Source organism: Podarcis filfolensis (genome assembly GCF_964270895.1).
Source record: "Podarcis filfolensis genome assembly, chromosome: 8".
In the NCBI taxonomy this organism is placed as follows: Eukaryota; Metazoa; Chordata; class Lepidosauria; order Squamata; family Lacertidae; genus Podarcis; species Podarcis filfolensis.
Genome location: NC_139611.1, coordinates 24,160,422 through 24,177,334, shown reverse-complemented (window position 1 = coordinate 24,177,334; position 16,913 = coordinate 24,160,422). Strand labels below are relative to the sequence as shown.

Genomic DNA, 16,913 nt, shown 5'->3' with positions numbered 1-16,913 from the left:
GCATCCCCTTCTGGGCATCCTTCCTGGGAGGAGTCAAGTGTCAGTATTGGGTGGGACCAGATAGAAAGAAGGGCGGTGACAGATGTGCAAATTCTGCCTCTGTACACACCCAGTTTCTGACTTCCAGCCAGTCAAACAAGGAGCTTTATATGAGTTGAAGAACACATTCCAGTGAGGAGAAAACACTCAAGGAGGGTGCAAAGGTGCACTGGTAAGGGGCATGGCCCAGGGAGAGTCCTAAAGGCCCTGGACCTAGGGCTCCTGGTTCCTGCCATACATCAGAGTAGGCCTAGGGACCAAGTGCAGCCCCCAGGACTCTGTACATGACCCTTGGAACTCCATGGGGCACACACCCTCCCCGGACTTGCTTTGCACCCTTCTTGAGTGTTTTTACCTGGCTGGATTGTTGTTGTTGACATCTCTCTGGCTCTGGAGACACTGGAATGCACCTCCAGAGAGCAGCACCAAAATGACCTCCACTGGGCAGTGTGTCTGGAGGTCCTGGACTTCCCAGAAGACAAGACCTGTCCCCTCTTGGCCTCACTGATGTGGCCCAAAGGAAAGCAGAGCAATACACTTGGCACCAGCTTGGCTGCAGGAGTTGCCAGAAGGAGGCGTACAAGGCGCCATCCAACCATCTTAGGGACTCCACTCCGGATTTGTGTAGGGTTTATTCCTTAGCCTCTCCTGAAGATTTAGGTTTAGGATCAGAGTTTTCCTTCTCCTAGATGGGCTATCTTCCTGGGTTGACAAGTCCCACCTGCCCCTCACTTCCCTCTACAGCACGTACAGAAACCACCACCTTGATCACTGGACCCACTGTTGGTCTTGTCCGCTGAGGCCACTGCAGCCTGTCTTTGCATGCTCATCCTTGACTCTGATCCTGCCTCTTGCTAGTCTGGATGGAGGATACAGAGGGATGCGAGCGAGCGACTAGAAGCTAGCCTACTGCGCAAAGGTAAAGCTTAACATTTGGTGCGCCACATGTGACCCTCAGAAAGATTTCTCAGAAGGGAAAGCAGCTCTTTGGTTCAAAATGGTCCCCCATTCCTGTGCATAAACTTAACAGGATTACCGGTAGCTTTGCCTCGTTTGATTTCCACTGCTTAGTCTGCTTCTCTATTAATACCTGCAGAAGTCAAAACTCTTTACTGAGAGGTGGGCACAGGGAGAGTTCCCTGGACTATTTCTGGTGTGCTTCACAGTGGGAAAATTTCCATTCTTCTATTTCATTGCATTCTGTTTCCTTCACCACCACCTCCTCCCCCTCCCTGCTCTCCACCATGTTTCTTCATCGCTACCCGCAGAGCTATATTAAATTAAGACATTTTCTTTCTTTTCTTTTTTTAAAAGAACTCTGTATCAACCCAGCGCTTGCTTAATGCCACCATCTTGTAGCCAGATGTCAACCACAAAATCGGGGGGCGGGGGGGAATCTGAGCCAAGGGAACTTCAACTGATCAGGGAAAGAGAGGCGAGATGAAGTAGCAAGATTGGGCCCATAGAAGCAAAAACCAGAGCTGCTTAATCACACGGAAAAATTCAAGTAACTAAAGCCTGGGAGCAGATCACATTGGGTTGCTTCCAACTCAGTTTTACTCAGGGGAGAATCATTGAAAAAGAGGGAACGAAGTCATTCATGTTCATTAATTCCAATAGGTCTACCCTGAGCAGTGGCGTAGCGTGGGTTGTCAGCACCCGGGGCAAGGCAAGTAATTTGCGCCCCCTAACCCGTGGATTTGCGCCCCCTAACCCATGGATTTGCCCTAACCCCAGATGTTGCGCCCGGTGCGGCCGGCCCCCCCTGCACCCCCCACGCTACGCCACTGACCCTGAGCAGGACTAACATGCCCAAACCATTGGTGGTGGTCTCCTTTTACTCAGAGTAGACACATTGCATTAACATGGCTAAGTTAGACCCATTGACACTGAAGCTCTATTTGGTTATTATTTTCTCCATCAAATAAAACCATAGGATGCTACCTTCTACCAAGTCAGACCATTGGTCCATCTATCTCATGGTTTTCAGAGAAAAAGGTTCGTCTCAGCTTCCTGGAAATGCCAGGGATTGAACCTGGGACCTTCGGCATGCAAAGCAGATGCACTGCCTCTGAGCTAGAAACCTTCCTGCAAAGGCATGGAAATGTATAGGAAGCTGCCTTATACTGACAGGCCTTCAGATGTCTTCTAAAAGTCAGATAGCTTCCCTAACTACGAACGCTGAAATTTGGGATCACGTCCAAACCAGGGCCCGTGAATCCAATGGACTCACTGTATTTTTCGCTCTATAAGACGCACCCAACTATAAGACGCACCTAGTTTTTAGAGGAGGAAAACAAGAAAAAAAAATTTCTGAATCAAATGTTGTTGAAGAGGCTTTGAGCGGCTATCCCTGAAGCCAGAACAGCAAGAGGGATTGCTGCGCAGCAATCCCTCTTGCTGTTCTGGCTTCAACGAAAGCTGCACAGCCTGCATTCGCTCCATAAGACGCACACACATTTCCCCTTTTTAGGAGGGAAAAAGTGCGTCTTATAGAGCAAAAAATACGGTAAGTCTGTCATGTTCACTACTCTGAGTAGGACTCACATTGGATACTACCTAGTCATCAGGGCAAGTGATCGAAAACCAGACCCTGGTAAATAGGTAATTGGTGCTTATAATCCCAAAGGACTGCATCAATGTGCCCATCCAGAAACATTTGGCTATGCAAATGTTTCCTCCAGGCACTCACTCTCTTTTTCCTTTGAACTTCCGGCAAAGAGTCACGGTCTGTTTGCTTTTTCTTTGACCACAGAAGGCCTTTGCAGTTGTGTGTGTGTATACACACACACACACACACATACATATATACATATACATACATATATATATATACATACATATATATATATATATGTATGTATATATATATATATGTATATATATGTATGTATGTGTGTGTATATTGTATATATATATATGTATGTGTATATATGTGTGTATATATGTATATATATATATATATGTATATATGTATATATATATATATATGTGTGTGTGTGTATATATGTATATATATATATACATATATATATATATATATATATATATATATATATATATATATGTATATGCTGAGCTTGCCGAGAGAAATGAAGTCATCCCACAGGGATTTTCTGCAGTGTTTTTCTTTTTTAAATAATAATAAAATAAAATAAATTGCACAATTCCTTCATTGCTGGGATGTTAAAAAAAGAAAAGAATTTTCAAAGAAAACACAAGCTGGTTGTTTGTGTTTTTGCTCTGCAGTCAATGCAGCAGCTTGAATATCTCTTTTGCAAGTTCAGAGGAAGGGAAAGTGCCAGGAAGAATTGTTCCTCCATGTTTGCCTTGAGCTTCAGATGGCAACGCTGCGGCCGCCCTCCTTAAGGTGCCCGTAAATCTCGAAGTGTTTCATATAGGCTCCTTGTCGTGTGGCCATTAGGTTTTATAGCCTTTATGCTTCAAATGAAACGATGACTGCAAATTCCTTCTAAATGTCATAATGCGTCCCACATGCTAGCAGCTCCAAGCGTACAACCCAAGATCAACATCGAGCATTTAATAAGATGCGGGGCCATCTGCATCAAAAAGCACCAGCGGGATAGAAATGTCATAGAATCATAGAATTGCAGAGCTGAAAGGGACCCTAAGGGATCATCTAATCCAATCCCCTGCAATGCTTTAAAAACTCGAATGAAGGAGAGCCCACCATCTTCCGAGTGAGTCCATTCCACGGTCTCAAATAGCTCTTGCCATTGGAAAGTTCTTCCTAACGTTTAGTTGTATTTTCGCTTGCACACAGGGCCCCGGAATATAACCCCCACATGAACTGGGAGGAGGGGACCTTAAACGATTATACCCATTTCACAGCCTTTCAGGTGGAAGTCAAAAGGCAGCTATTAGACTTAGGCCTAGGACTTGCCGATCAGAAGGTCGGCGGTTCGAATCCCCGCAATGGGGTGAGCTCCCATTGCTCGGTCCCTGCTCCTGCCAACCTAGCAGTTCGAAAGCACGTCAAAGTGCAAGTAGATAAATATGTACCACTCTGGCGGGAAGGTAAACAGCGTTTCCGTGCGCTGCTCTGGTTCGCTAGAAGCGGCTTAGTCATGCTGGCCACATGACCCGGAAGCTGTACGCCGGCTCCCTCGGCCAATAAAGCGAGATGAGCGCCGCAACCCCAGAGTCGGTCACGACTGGACCTAATGGTCAGGGGTACCTTTACCTTTAATCCACATCAGAGTGGACATTTCAACTAAAGTTAGCCATAAGACTAAGTCCCACTGCAACTACAGACTCCCGAGAATCAGTACAAGACCATTTTCCATCTAGGTTCAGGCGTTGGTCCAAGAAACAGATCATCTTTATCGGGAGATGGAGCACAGGTTGCTTCAATTTGATGTCTCAGCTGGTTTGATGCCATCAACCACGGCATCCTACTGGACTAACTTAGTGGGCTGGGAGTTGGAGGCACCGCCGTTTTCACCTGGCTGGACCTCATCCTTGAACTTTGATCGTGTATCTTGAATGGAGGATAGAAAGGGGTGTGTGAGCCTGTGTAGAAACCAGCCTTTTGGACATAGGTAAAAATTTACATGTGATGCTCCTCCCACTTTTGGCTCTGGCCCCACCCAACACTAGCATGTGGCCCTCAGAATACTAGCTGAGTACCAAGCCACTATACACCTGAAATACTATGAAATCACATTCTTCGTTGAAGCTTTCACTATTGGCTCCACATTCTGCCTGTAAGACTCCATCTTGGCATGTTGCATTATGCACCCTGATTTGCTACTGCTTGCACCTGCCAGACAACAGCAGACTCCACCCCCTACCCCACAAAGCCCTGCCCCAAAGCTGACAGCCACCAGTTCTCTACCTACTCATTCAGGGTCTGAAACTTTGAGAAGCTAGCAGCTTCCAAGGAAGAGGCTATGGGGTTGCCAACTTCTCTTTTCATCAGAGAATCAAGCAAATGGTCTCAAACAGCCTGGAATGGGCTCAGACTCCCAAAGACTAGCCAATCAGAACAAAAGAAAGCCACACTGTCTAAATCTGAGCACACACACCCTGTGAAATATGTTAGATGAACTTCCTTCTGTAGAAAGTAGATCTGCACCAGCTTTCTGGTGTAGATGGTTCTGAGTCCCTTCCAACTCTACAATTCTATGATTCTATGGTCTTCTCCTTGCCCTGGTTAGGCTACCAGTGGCAACCAGCCACAATGGCTATGATCTACCACCACTGCGAAAGGCAGCACATTGAGGAATATCGGTTGCTGGGAACCGTATTAGAGGAGTGTACTGTTGCACTGAGGCATACTTTCCAATATTCCTCTGATGAAAAGAGGGATGTCCTATTCCGCAATAAAAATAATTTTATTATTTATACCCTGCCCACTTGACTGGGTTGCCCCAGCCACTCTGAGCAGCTTCCAACATACACTACAGTGGTACCTCGGGTTACAGACGCTTCAGATTACATACGCTTCAGGTGACACACTCCGCTAACCCAGAAATAGTACATCAGGTTAAGAACTTTGCTTCAGGATGAGAACAGAAATTGTGCAGTGGTGGTGTGGCTAGCAGTGGGAGGCCCCATTAGCTAAAGTGGTGCTTCAGGTTAAGAACAGTTTCAGCTTAAGAACGGACCTCCAGAACGAATTAAGTTCCTAAGCCTAGGTACCACTGTAGTGGCCAAAATTGGGAAACCTTATGGAAAAAGTGTATTTCAGAGGTTTGATGGCTCCTAACACCTAATTGGCTCTCTTTACACAGTCATGCTCATTAGCTACATTCAAATGAAGGAAAGCTAAAGCATATCAACCTAAGCAAATTGTACTTCCTTTTTTCTGGCTATTTGGCTATAACCTTTGATAGAATACAGATAACTGAACAAACTTTGTTGCATGACATTCTTCATTAAATTATCTTTCCACTGATATATAATTTTATGGTATTACTCCAAAAAAAGGGGTGTTATGAGCCAGCAAACCTCAGAAATACACTTTCCCCAAAAGGTTTCCACAATTTTGGCCACTGGTGTAGATAAAAACATAATAAAACATTAAACATTTAAAAACTCCCCTATGCAAGGCTGCCTTCAGATGTCTTCTAAAGGTTGTGTAGTTACTTATCTCCTTGGCTCAGGGGTCGCCTAACTCCATACCCTCCAACATTTCTCCAGTGAAAATAGAGACATCCTAAGGAAAAGTGGGACATTCTGGGATCAAATCAGAAATGGGGATGGCTTCTGTAAATCTGGGATTGACCCTGGAAAATATGGGCACTTGGAAGGTCTGCTCCTGCCTGCAGGTGTCCCGTGGGCACCAGGTTGGCATCTGGTGAGAACAGGATGCTGGACTAGATGGGCCAGTGGGGTGCATTCCAGATATTTTGGACCAGATGCCCCATCAGGCCGTGCTGGAGGGCACCAGGTTGGCGAAGGCGGTTGCATGCTGTGGGTTTCCGATCTTCTCGGCATCAAATGCTCTCTCCCCATCTGTCTTGCTCCTTTCTTTCCCTTTCTAACATCCACTTCCCTCGCTCCCACCCCTGCCTTTCCTGAAGGGTCAAAGGGCAGGCAGAAAACCAGGGAGGGTTTGGCAGACGTCTTTGGCTGACATGAGCCTGCTCAGGAGAGGTGAGAGGCAGGGGTTCGGGGAGCCTCGGGTTCAGAGCAAGGTTAGCCAAATATCAGATAAATTAAGCAGGAGCACCAGACAGCTTGGCTTGCGGGTGAACTTTTCACCCAGCCCAGCTAACCTGTTCCTGTCCTGGCCGTTGCACAGGTGGAGAGGGCTCCAAGGGAAGCCTAACCCTCGGTCTCTCCGCCTTCCTCTGTCAAGGCGGGGGCAGGAATCAAAGCAAAGGCCGAAGCAGGGAGGATGCCCAGCTCACAAGAACATGGAAAACTGCCCATTGGTCCAGAATGCATCCGAGACGACACATACACACACATATTCAGAAGGCCATTCTATGTGATGCTAAATTGACTTTAATTAGGGATGTCCAAATACAGTGGTACCTCGGGTTACATACGCTTCAGGTTACATACGCTTCAGGTTACAGACTCCGCTAACCCAGAAATAGTACCTCGGGTTAAGAACTTTGCTTCAGGATGAGAACAGAAATCGCGAAGCAGTGGCACGGTGGCAGCGTGAGGCCCCATTAGCTAAAGCGGTGCTTCAGGTTAAGAACAGTTTCAGGTTAAGAACGGACCTCCAGAACGAATTAAGTACGTAACCAGAGGTACCACTGTATGTCCATTGGAGTTTCTCAGTTTTCCCAATCCTCCTCATGAAAATTCACTGGCATTTCAGTGCGGATGTTTCTTAACAGTGCACTGGTTTGAGTGTCGGACTAGGACCTGGGAGACCTGGGTTCAAATCCTTGCCACTTGGCCCTGAAGCTCACTGGGTGACATTGGGGCCAGTTCACTGCCTCTCAGCCTGACCTACCTCACAGGGTTGTTGTGAGGATAAAATACCACCCGGAACACTTTCAGAGGAAAGGCGAGTTGTAAATGCAATCAATCAATCATTAAATTTGCCTAATATTTGTATTTCTGCAAAGCAATTCCTCTACTGTAACACATTACCAATAAAAATAAAAATGTTACTTTCACTCATATATGCAATGCTATGCACACTTTACCCTTTCAATGCATTTATGTACAAATTACTTGGGTAGAGGAGTGCATTGCAAGATTCATGGAAGTGTGAATTTCGGATGGATGGCCCTGTTTTGGTTTGCACTTCGTTTCAGAAAGTGTGAATTAGGTGAGCTGACCTTCAAAGGCAAACTGCAACTAAGTTCTCCTCCATCCATTGATGGATATGGATGGCTGTGTGTTTGTATCACTGATCAACTAGTATAAAGGTAAAGGGACCCCTGACCATTAGGTCCAGTCGTGACCGACTCTGGGGTTGCAGCGCTCATCTCGCTTTATTGGCCGAGGGAGCCAGCATACAGCTTCCAGGTCATGTGGCCAGCATGACTAAGCCCCTTCTGGCGAACCAGAGCAGTGCACGGAAATGCTGTTTACCTTCCCGCTGGAGCAGTGCCTATTTATCTACTTGCACTTTGACGTGCTTTTGAACTGCTAGGTTGGCAGGAGCAGGGACTGAGCAACAGGAGCTCACCCCATTGTGGGGATTCGAACCGCCGACCTTCTGGTCAGCAAGTCCTAGGCTCTGTAGTATAATGCTCTTCTAATGGTTTGGGGGTTTTTTTGTTTTTAAGAAATTGATTATTAATATATATGTGATTCTAGGTCATTTCTTTTGCAATACTGAATTTATTCTTTTCTAAATTGTTGGGTTTTATCTTCTTCATATTTACTGATACGTTTTGCAAACTGTTTATCTTCTTCATATTTACTGATATGTTTTGCAAACCGTTTCCTCCCCATCTCTTTCCCAACTTCCCGCAATGTTTTACATTTGGATAATAAGCAGGTGTCCATTGTAAGATGCTCACTGTGGGAAAGCTGCATAAAAGTAATCTAAAATTATTTTAAATTTCAGATTTAAAATAATGATGCAAATTTAAAATATGATGCATATTTTAAATGCATCAATATTGCATTGTACCTGGCTTCTGAGAGCCTTCTGCATGTGAAGCAATTAAGAAATGTTCTTACAGAAAGCATAACATCGGGAGGAGACCATAGTGGACTACCCCCACATGAATGCATCCATGGGGTTTCACACACACCACCCAATTCAAAAGCCCATTCCCTGTGATGCTACATCAACTTTGACTCTCTGGCACAATTTGTGACCACGTGTAAAATTTGCCAAGTCAAGACAGAAATAAGAAAATGGCCAAATCTGAACCAGAAACCACTTGCCCTTGTATTGCCCTGTAAGATCGCTGAGGAAATTCTATTCATAGCACTGCACCATGCAGAATATTAATTGAGCAAACATCCGAAAATGGGCATTTTCTGTTCTTGCTCCTGTGGAATGCCCTCCCTTCTGCCAGACATCATCAGTTGCTCCAGACATCTTTTGCCCAGGCCCTCCCTGAGCCATAAAATCGGACCCCTTATGTTTGAATCCCTCAAATTCCTGTTTTATTTGCTGCTGTTTTATTTGTTTAAGGTTGCATTTTTGCTTTAACGATATTGCTTGCTTTTATGCTGTATGCTGTTTAGAGGTCTTTAAAAAAAATAATACTGAGCAGTTCAACTGTTGCCAAATAAAATAAAAAGTAGAAAGGGATACGCAGAACTAAACATACAGGAACAAATTTCCACACCGAAACCAAACATCATAAATTAATATCACAAGGTTCCAAGTAACGCAAATAGGTTTACATTACCTCATTACTGCAATACATTATAAAAAGACTATATTTCTCAATAAAGACATTTTCTTGTTGTCTGCCCTCTCTGGTTCTCACCATATAAGTAAGCTTAGCCATGCATACCATGTCTCAGATTTGAGTTGTTGATTGTCTCATGGTGTTCTCCTCCCCACACCCCCATTTTGACAAACAATATTTTTGGCAGCAGTTAAGAGATGTTGCATTAATTCCCCATCCTCTACTAATACACTTTCCTTAACATATCCCAGAACCTCCAAGTGTCCCTATTTTCCAGGGACAATCACAGATTTACAGAAGCCATCCGGGTTTCTAATCTGATCCCGGAATGTCACGCTATTCCTAAGGATGTCCCTATTTTCATCGGAGAAATGTTGGAGGGTATGGAGTCATGCAACCCTCAAGCAAAGGAGATAAGTATCTACACAACCTTTGGAAGACACCTGAAGGCAGCCCTGTATAGTGAAGGTTTTTGTTTTTTAAAAACGTTCAATGTTTAATTATGTTTTTATCTATGTTGGAAGCTGCCCAGAGTGGCTGGGGCAACCCAGTCAGATGGGTGAGATATAAACAATAAAATTATAATGATAGAATCGGATGTCCCTCTTTTCATTGGAGAAATGTTGGAGGGTATGATATCCAAATACAGTGGTACCTTGGGTTACAGATGCTTCAGGTTACAGATGCTTCAGGTTATAGACTCCGCTAACCCAGAAATAGTACCTTGGGTTAAGAACTTTGCTTCAGGATGAGAACAGAAATCGCGTGCAGCAGGCAGCAGGAGGCCCCATTAGCTAAAGTGGTACCTCAGGTTAAGAACAGTTTCAGGTTAAGAATGGACCTCTGGAACAAATTAAGTTCTTAACCCGAGGTACCGCTGTAGTAAAATTACACGACCCATGGGTAAATTACAGTCAGTTATTACTTCAACTTCCATTGCTATATCTTCCCAGACAGATGGAGGGAAAGACGATGAAGAAAAAACTAACAACGACCCATTTTAGGACCACATCTGCACATTTCTTCTTGCAGACAAGATCTGGCCCCTTCCCAGCTCCCCAATCTGAAGCCAGCCACCCATTCCCTCCTTGAACAAAGTGCCTAGAAGATCAGGCCAGGCAGAGCAGCTCCTCGTGAGAGTGACCCAGCGGAGGAGACGGAGGCTCCCTCTGCCCTGTTCCATTACTCTTTTTGATTGACACTTTAATGAGGGTACGACGGGTCGCCCCCCTGCTGGGGGGCTGGTTCATGCCCCGTTTATCTCACAGTCCATGTAAGCCGAAAATAGCCGCTGGGCTGAGTTTCACCGGCCTGTGACCCAGCAAACCCCACCATGATGGATTGAGTGACTGAGGCGAGTTGGCAGCAAAAGTGTGTAGCAACAGTTTTGTTCTGTCAGCACGACACAATGGATTTGCTGATCCCTAGGTTTTTCCCTCCACAGCCGCTGCCGCTGTCCCTCGCAGATCTCCCCTCCCTTCGCAGGGGAATGGAGTGGGGAGAGGGAGAGGGATCAACAGGAATGGAAAACCTTTGGATTTCAGTTCCTCTCTGCTTCTCCGGTTTAAATTCAACCTTCGAGGAAAAAATTCTCCTGAAAATTCATCAGCACTCTAGTGCGAATTTCGACCCATTCAGAGTGCGGTTTTGATTCATATAATATTTGCAAGCAAATCTCATTATGTAATGCAATTTTTGTAGGTTATTTTCACTAATACAGACATACTCGTGCGCTTGTTCGAACTGCGTAGCAAAATTCAGCAAAGTGCCTATTTCAGACGACAGCTGTGGTTCAGTCGGTGTACTGTTTTGTGAACTAGGCGGTTTCTCATTAAAATGCAGTGCAATAAAATAAAATTGAATCCCCCCCCCCACACCAATCCCTAGCTACCAAGGAAAAATAAATAATGTTTGAGAAGTCAGGCTCGAACCTTCTTCTTCCCTGACAAAGTACTGGGAATGGGCAACAGGAAATTTGAAATTTCCTTTTCTTGCCTTTTAAAACAGCTGCTCAGGAGCTGAATGGATGAGGCTCCTTTGTTGGGTGTGCCTGATTCTGCTCTGGCTCTTGCAGTTGCAAAAGGCAACAGTCACCAGATGTTACCAGACACTTTGTGACCCTCAGGGTAGGGTGGGAACGCACTCTTGTGCTATTTAAAGCTAGGTGATGTCAGTGCATCTTGTACAGCTTTATACTTGAGCCATGCTTATGTTTGTTATTATTTACGACTTGCACAGAGCCTTCAGAGCAGCAACGGAGGAGGAATAGAGGCCCTCAAAGCGCTCACAACATCTAATGAACTTTAACACGTGGAATGATAAAAGTCCGCCGTTTTATCAGGACAAGTTATTCGTTGTTTACAGTTGTAACAGATGTCTTCTCAAGATTTATCTTCTGCACCGTGAAAATAAATATAAACAGTATTCCAGCGATATAGGTAATAAGCCTAGGTTAAAACGGTGCTTTTATTAAGTAGCAACCTCTTTGATATCCCCCCCCCAATATTGTGACATACAAATATTTTCTATAAATAAAAAGCTATATTTTAATTAACCTCCAAAAAACAGGAATGTTATTTTGTCTGTTGTTGTGAAAATAAGATGCCTGAATTGGTCCTTAGGCCGCATATCCATTTTAGTTTAACACTGATATTGCCTCACAGGTGCAGGATGGTGTTGGCGAAATGTGAATTTTCCCCTCTCAAAGGCCTTATTGTTTGGATGGAAGAAGCCTATAGTGGAATATTAGACAGCTAGGTGGGGATTAAGGCTGTTTGTCATCAAATCTGGCATTAAGAACTCAACTGAAGAAATCATATCTAGATTTGGGACACCTTCAGTTACCACCTGCTCGGAAAATATACCCTGGTTCATTATACGCACAATTTTGGAGGTACGCAGTTCCATTTTTCTACATCTATTTCGCAACCCTTCTATTCGTATTTCCCACCTTCCAACAGGAAGTCACTGTAAGGATCCACAGTCGGCAAACAGCATCACTATTTCAGATATACGCTGTTTTGATAAACCCAGAGCCTGGCATGGGAGAGATTTTAATGCATCTCCCCCTCCTCATTGCAGTCCCCATCTGGATTGGGCCCCACACCTATTTTTCTTTGTATTTGGGGTGGGAGAAGCTCCCATTTAGGTGGAGCGTTCAGAGCCAAGCGCTTCCCCCAAGATGGCAATTCTGCATGTACCTGCTGCCCTCCAATAATTCCAAATCAGGCAGCAACTGAGGGTATTAACTCAGTGCCATTTCAGAGTTCTCCCATTTGCAAAATGGCACACTTGACTCCATGGGGGGATGGGGAGAGATAAGAAACCACACCGTTTTGTGCTTTCTAGAAGTAACGGGGAAGGCGGGGGGAGGGCAAGGGAGAGCCGGAAGATATTTTAAGCCATGGGCTTTGGAATCTGAATGCAATGTTTATTCACTTAGTAATGGGGTATTAGTGCCAATATCAACAGGAGAGTCACATCTCCACACACACACACGACTGTGGTTCCTAATGCTGTTTTTTTTTTTAAAAAAAAAGCTCTTCCCCCCTGACAAAACACACTGCAAAAGTCTGGAATGACTCCTTTTGCAGACGCTAGATCTGAAACCAAAAGCAGAGGAGCTGGACAAGGGGCCCTCTCATCCAGAATCCCGCTGGAAGGCAGGAGCAAAGCTGTGCTTTCAAGATGGCGTCAGGCAGCTGGTTTCCTGGCTCCGCACAACCATGAGGGAAAGTGACTGAAGTTATCCTGTTTTGAATTGGAAAGCTACCTGCGCATTTCAGAGTAACACCCAACACTTGATGGACTCTTCCCCATGAAGTCCTTTGGGTAGTTGAATTGGTAGCATGCGTACAATACGCAGCCTAATCACAAGGATTTGCAGCAGCAGCTATTTCGTTCCCCTTTCTATACTACCTATAGGAAAGTGGAGGTTGGTCCATTAAAGTGAATGAGGAGCTGCCCCATCACCCTCAGTCTGGCCTCAGTCAGCTCCCACCTGCCTGCCTTCTTTCTTACAAGTAGTCTGGGGTTGGGTTTGGCGGTTGGTACTGGCTGTCAGCTTCTTCCTTCATAGTCTCAGGTTTGGTTCATCTCGGAGATGAGCAGTAAAGTTGATTCTTTATTCAAGGAGATATGAGGGCAAACCATATGAGTCACGTGTTTGCCCATGTGGCTCATCGGAAGTGGAAACAAGTCTGCATGTATTGCTGCACTGTAGTTACTACGAGGATCTACGCCTGACCTTTATTGCCCCAGTTCTACAAAAGCTTAAAAATGAACCAGAACTACAACGTATGAGAGCCTTGGTAGAAGATAAGGTTCCTGAAATTGCGATCAATGTTGCCAAATTCTGTGTAGCCGCTATTAGGCGCAGGAAACAAGAGCTTTCCAATGCCAATATGCAGGCGAAGGCAAATACTTAATTTTATTTATGCTGTCTAATTTTAAATTGCTGTTATGGCCTAATCTGTATTGAAATTGTCCTTTGTTTTTTCCGGTGTTATGCTTTGCTGACTAGCTGTACGAGTTAATCTGGTCTGTGACCGTTTAATAAAATTTGATTTGATTTATTCAAGGAAACGGAATACAAACAGAGAAACCGAAGGCAAGAGTGGTCCCCCTGGCAAAGCAGTTGCCACTACTGACTACCCGAGATTCCCGCTTCAATGTTTCCTTTCTACCATTGCCTTCTTCCCTCCGCTTGCTTGGAAAGGTGCCTCTTGCAATAAGATGTAGCTTTACACCAAATCAGACTACCATTGGTCCATATAGCATTGTGGGCACATCTGGGATTTTGAAGAAGCATGGTGGATGCTTGTCACGTCTAAAAAGGTAGAGAAAGCCACCGACATCAGCTTCCCCCACACCCACAGAGACAGAACTTTGACAGAGAACTTCCATGAGTGCCATAGGAGGTGGCGCCCGCAGGCGTTGTGCTGATAATAATAATAGTATTTCATTATTTATATCCCACCCTCCCTGACCAAAGCCGGGCTCAGAGCGGCTAACAACAGTAAAACTAGCGCAATTAACATAAAATCACAGTCAATTAATTGAAATACATTCTAAAATCAATTCAGAATCGAATTAATGGCAATCATTGGGCTAGAGTTCTATGAGGATTATAGAAGGAGAGAGGGGGTCAGACTGTGCCTTGGCCAAAGGCCTGGTGGAACAGCTCCGTCTTGCAGGCCCTGCGGAAAGTTGTCAAGTCCCGCAGGGCCCTAGTCTCTTTTGTGACAAAGCGTTCCACCAGATTGGGGCCACAGCCGAAAGAGCCCTGGCTCTGATTGAAGCCAGCCTAACCTCCCTGTGGCCTGGGATCTCCAAGATGTTTTTATTTGAAGACTGTAAGGTCCTCCATGGGACATACCAAGAGAGGTGGTCCTGTAGGTACGAGGGTCCTAGGCCATATATGGCTTTAAAGGTTAAAACCAGCACCTTAAACCTGATCCTGTACTCCACCAGGAGCCAGTGCAGCTGGTATAGCACCGGGTGAATGTGATCCCGCAGCAAGGACCCTGTAAGGAGTCTCGCCGTGGCATTCTGCACCCACTAGAGTTTCTGGGTCAGTCTCAAGGGCAGCCCCACGTAGAGTGATGACCCCTGGTCTATAGTTTCTTCCCAGATCTACACACAGAGGCCCGGAATTGAACCTTGGATTGTCTGCATGGAAAGTGTTTGCTCTTTTCACTGAGCGACAGCCCTTCCCAGAACTCCGAGGCAGGCAGCCAACCTGGAATTCATGGTCACCATCCAAAGAATGTGGAGACAAGAGGAGAGAGCAGCAGTAGCATTTATTAATCCTCAGATTTAAGACTACAGGACTGCAGTATTAAAATTATAAACTTCCATTCCTTCCCCCCCCCTCCCAAAAGGCAGTTGATACTTTCCAGTCGTCTTATATACCTGGTGTTATTTCCTGGTCAGAGTCCATTTTCTGCTTAAGGCCAACAGAGGGGAACTTTTGTGTGTGCGCGTACGTGTGTGTGCAATAACATCACTTTCCTCTGCAAATGTCCCACTATAAAAGGAGGCATTATTGTTTAAACATCAACACTGCCTTATAAAGTGAACATCACAAAATGCAAGAAAAGTTACATAGATGATTAAAAAACAACTCTCCTGTTTCCCTTAAACTGGAGATTCTGGCTCCCTGCAGGGATCACTGCAGTACACACACACACACACACACACACACACACACACACACACACACCTCACCAGAATTATTTTATAGAGCAAACACCCTAGGTATCATTATTTTGCTGGAGCCCCCTACCCTTTGTCCTTCCAAACAATGAACCCAAATAATTCTGGAGCCAGCAGCACACAAAAGCACTGAATGGTGGAAAGGAACATGCCCCACCCTCGTCGCCAGGCCCCATCCTGACTCTGCCATAACCCAGCTTAGTGCAGGTCACTCACAGCACCTGTAACAAAAAAAAAAATATGAGCCTCAAAGTGTTCCAGGTGTCCTCATCACCACCTCCACAGGAAAAGCATTGTTTCAAAATGCTCAGAATCAGTGCAATAGAAAACTCAATATAACTTTTCCTTTAATTTCTTTACATGAGATAGACCATTATACACCCTCACAACACCCTGTGCACTTTCTTATTTACACCAAACACAGTTGTACATACATACATACATATATATATATTTATATATATATATATATATATCTGTAGAGGTATATATACACACAGAGAGAGTAAGAAAATACAGGGATTCCCCTAAAACTAAATGTATGTCAAATACGTCTTTGATCTCGTAGTTCCCCCATGGCGAGACTCTCTCTTGTTTCCAGGGCCTTGGCTTTCTAGGCTCTCAGAACACACTTTCTAACACCCAAACGCTGGTCCTGCTCTTTTTCACCAAGCGCGGAGGCGACTTCTCCACGAGGTTCCGTCAGGGTCAGGAGTCCAGCTCGAGTTGATCTGGGTGCTCGCTGGATCTCAACATAAGCTGCTGTTCATAGAAAAGGCTCTTTGCATAGTTGATTTCTTGAGACAGCTTCACCGCGTGGGCCTCGGACGTCACGTGGACCTGCACAAAACAAATCACATTTCTCATGTCAACAGAGAACGGAAGCTATGCTTTGGAAGCAGCCTGTCCCTCCCCTCCCTCTGTGGGGAAAAATGACAAAAATACACAGCCACTGGTGACTAAGTTTAGGATTCCACCATGAAGAAGAAATCTTAAAATATTGCTGGTTGCACACCACCCGTGTCTTCATTTGTGCTTAATGGTGGCTGGAGACAGCAGATGGCGTTGGGGTGAACCCCTCTATCTGGAACAGTGGTAGGCAGACCAGGCTGGTGAGATCAACTTGAAGTTTTTAACTAGAATCCTGAGATTAATTATTCCCCTCCAAGAGGCTTGTCTGGTGCCCAAGTTATGGTTCTTTCAGTGCCAGGTGAAAATTTCAATTCCCCACCCCGGCCTTTGAATTTCAGCTGTCTATTTGGCACTTTTAAATCTGGACACAGATTGCTCTCTCTTTTTGCTGTTTATGTAGGTTGGTTTTTTAATATTTATTTTATTCTAGCCTGTTGT

At 45.0% G+C, this 16,913-nt stretch overlaps 1 protein-coding gene and 1 long non-coding RNA gene across 13 annotated transcripts in view; both read right to left on the bottom strand.

Moving 5' to 3' along the window:
* Positions 1 to 463: 463 nt before the first annotated feature.
* LOC310769596 lies at positions 464 to 2,813 on the bottom strand. The gene is made up of 3 exons (XR_014551718.1): positions 2,548 to 2,813; positions 1,828 to 2,267; positions 464 to 1,661 (listed from the first exon to the last, which is right to left on the bottom strand). It is a non-coding gene; the product is annotated as an uncharacterized lncRNA (long non-coding RNA).
* A 12,316-nt stretch (positions 2,814 to 15,129) lies between these two features.
* VPS13D (vacuolar protein sorting 13 homolog D) overlaps positions 15,130 to 16,913 on the bottom strand; it is a 119,232-nt gene continuing 117,448 nt past the window's right edge. For all 12 annotated transcript variants that reach the window (XM_083628340.1, XM_083628334.1, XM_083628336.1 and 9 more), the window contains one exon: positions 15,130 to 16,403. In XM_083628340.1, coding sequence (XP_083484466.1) covers positions 16,272 to 16,403 — 132 coding nt within the window. In that variant the 3' untranslated portion in view covers positions 15,130 to 16,271. The remainder of the gene's footprint in view (positions 16,404 to 16,913) is intronic.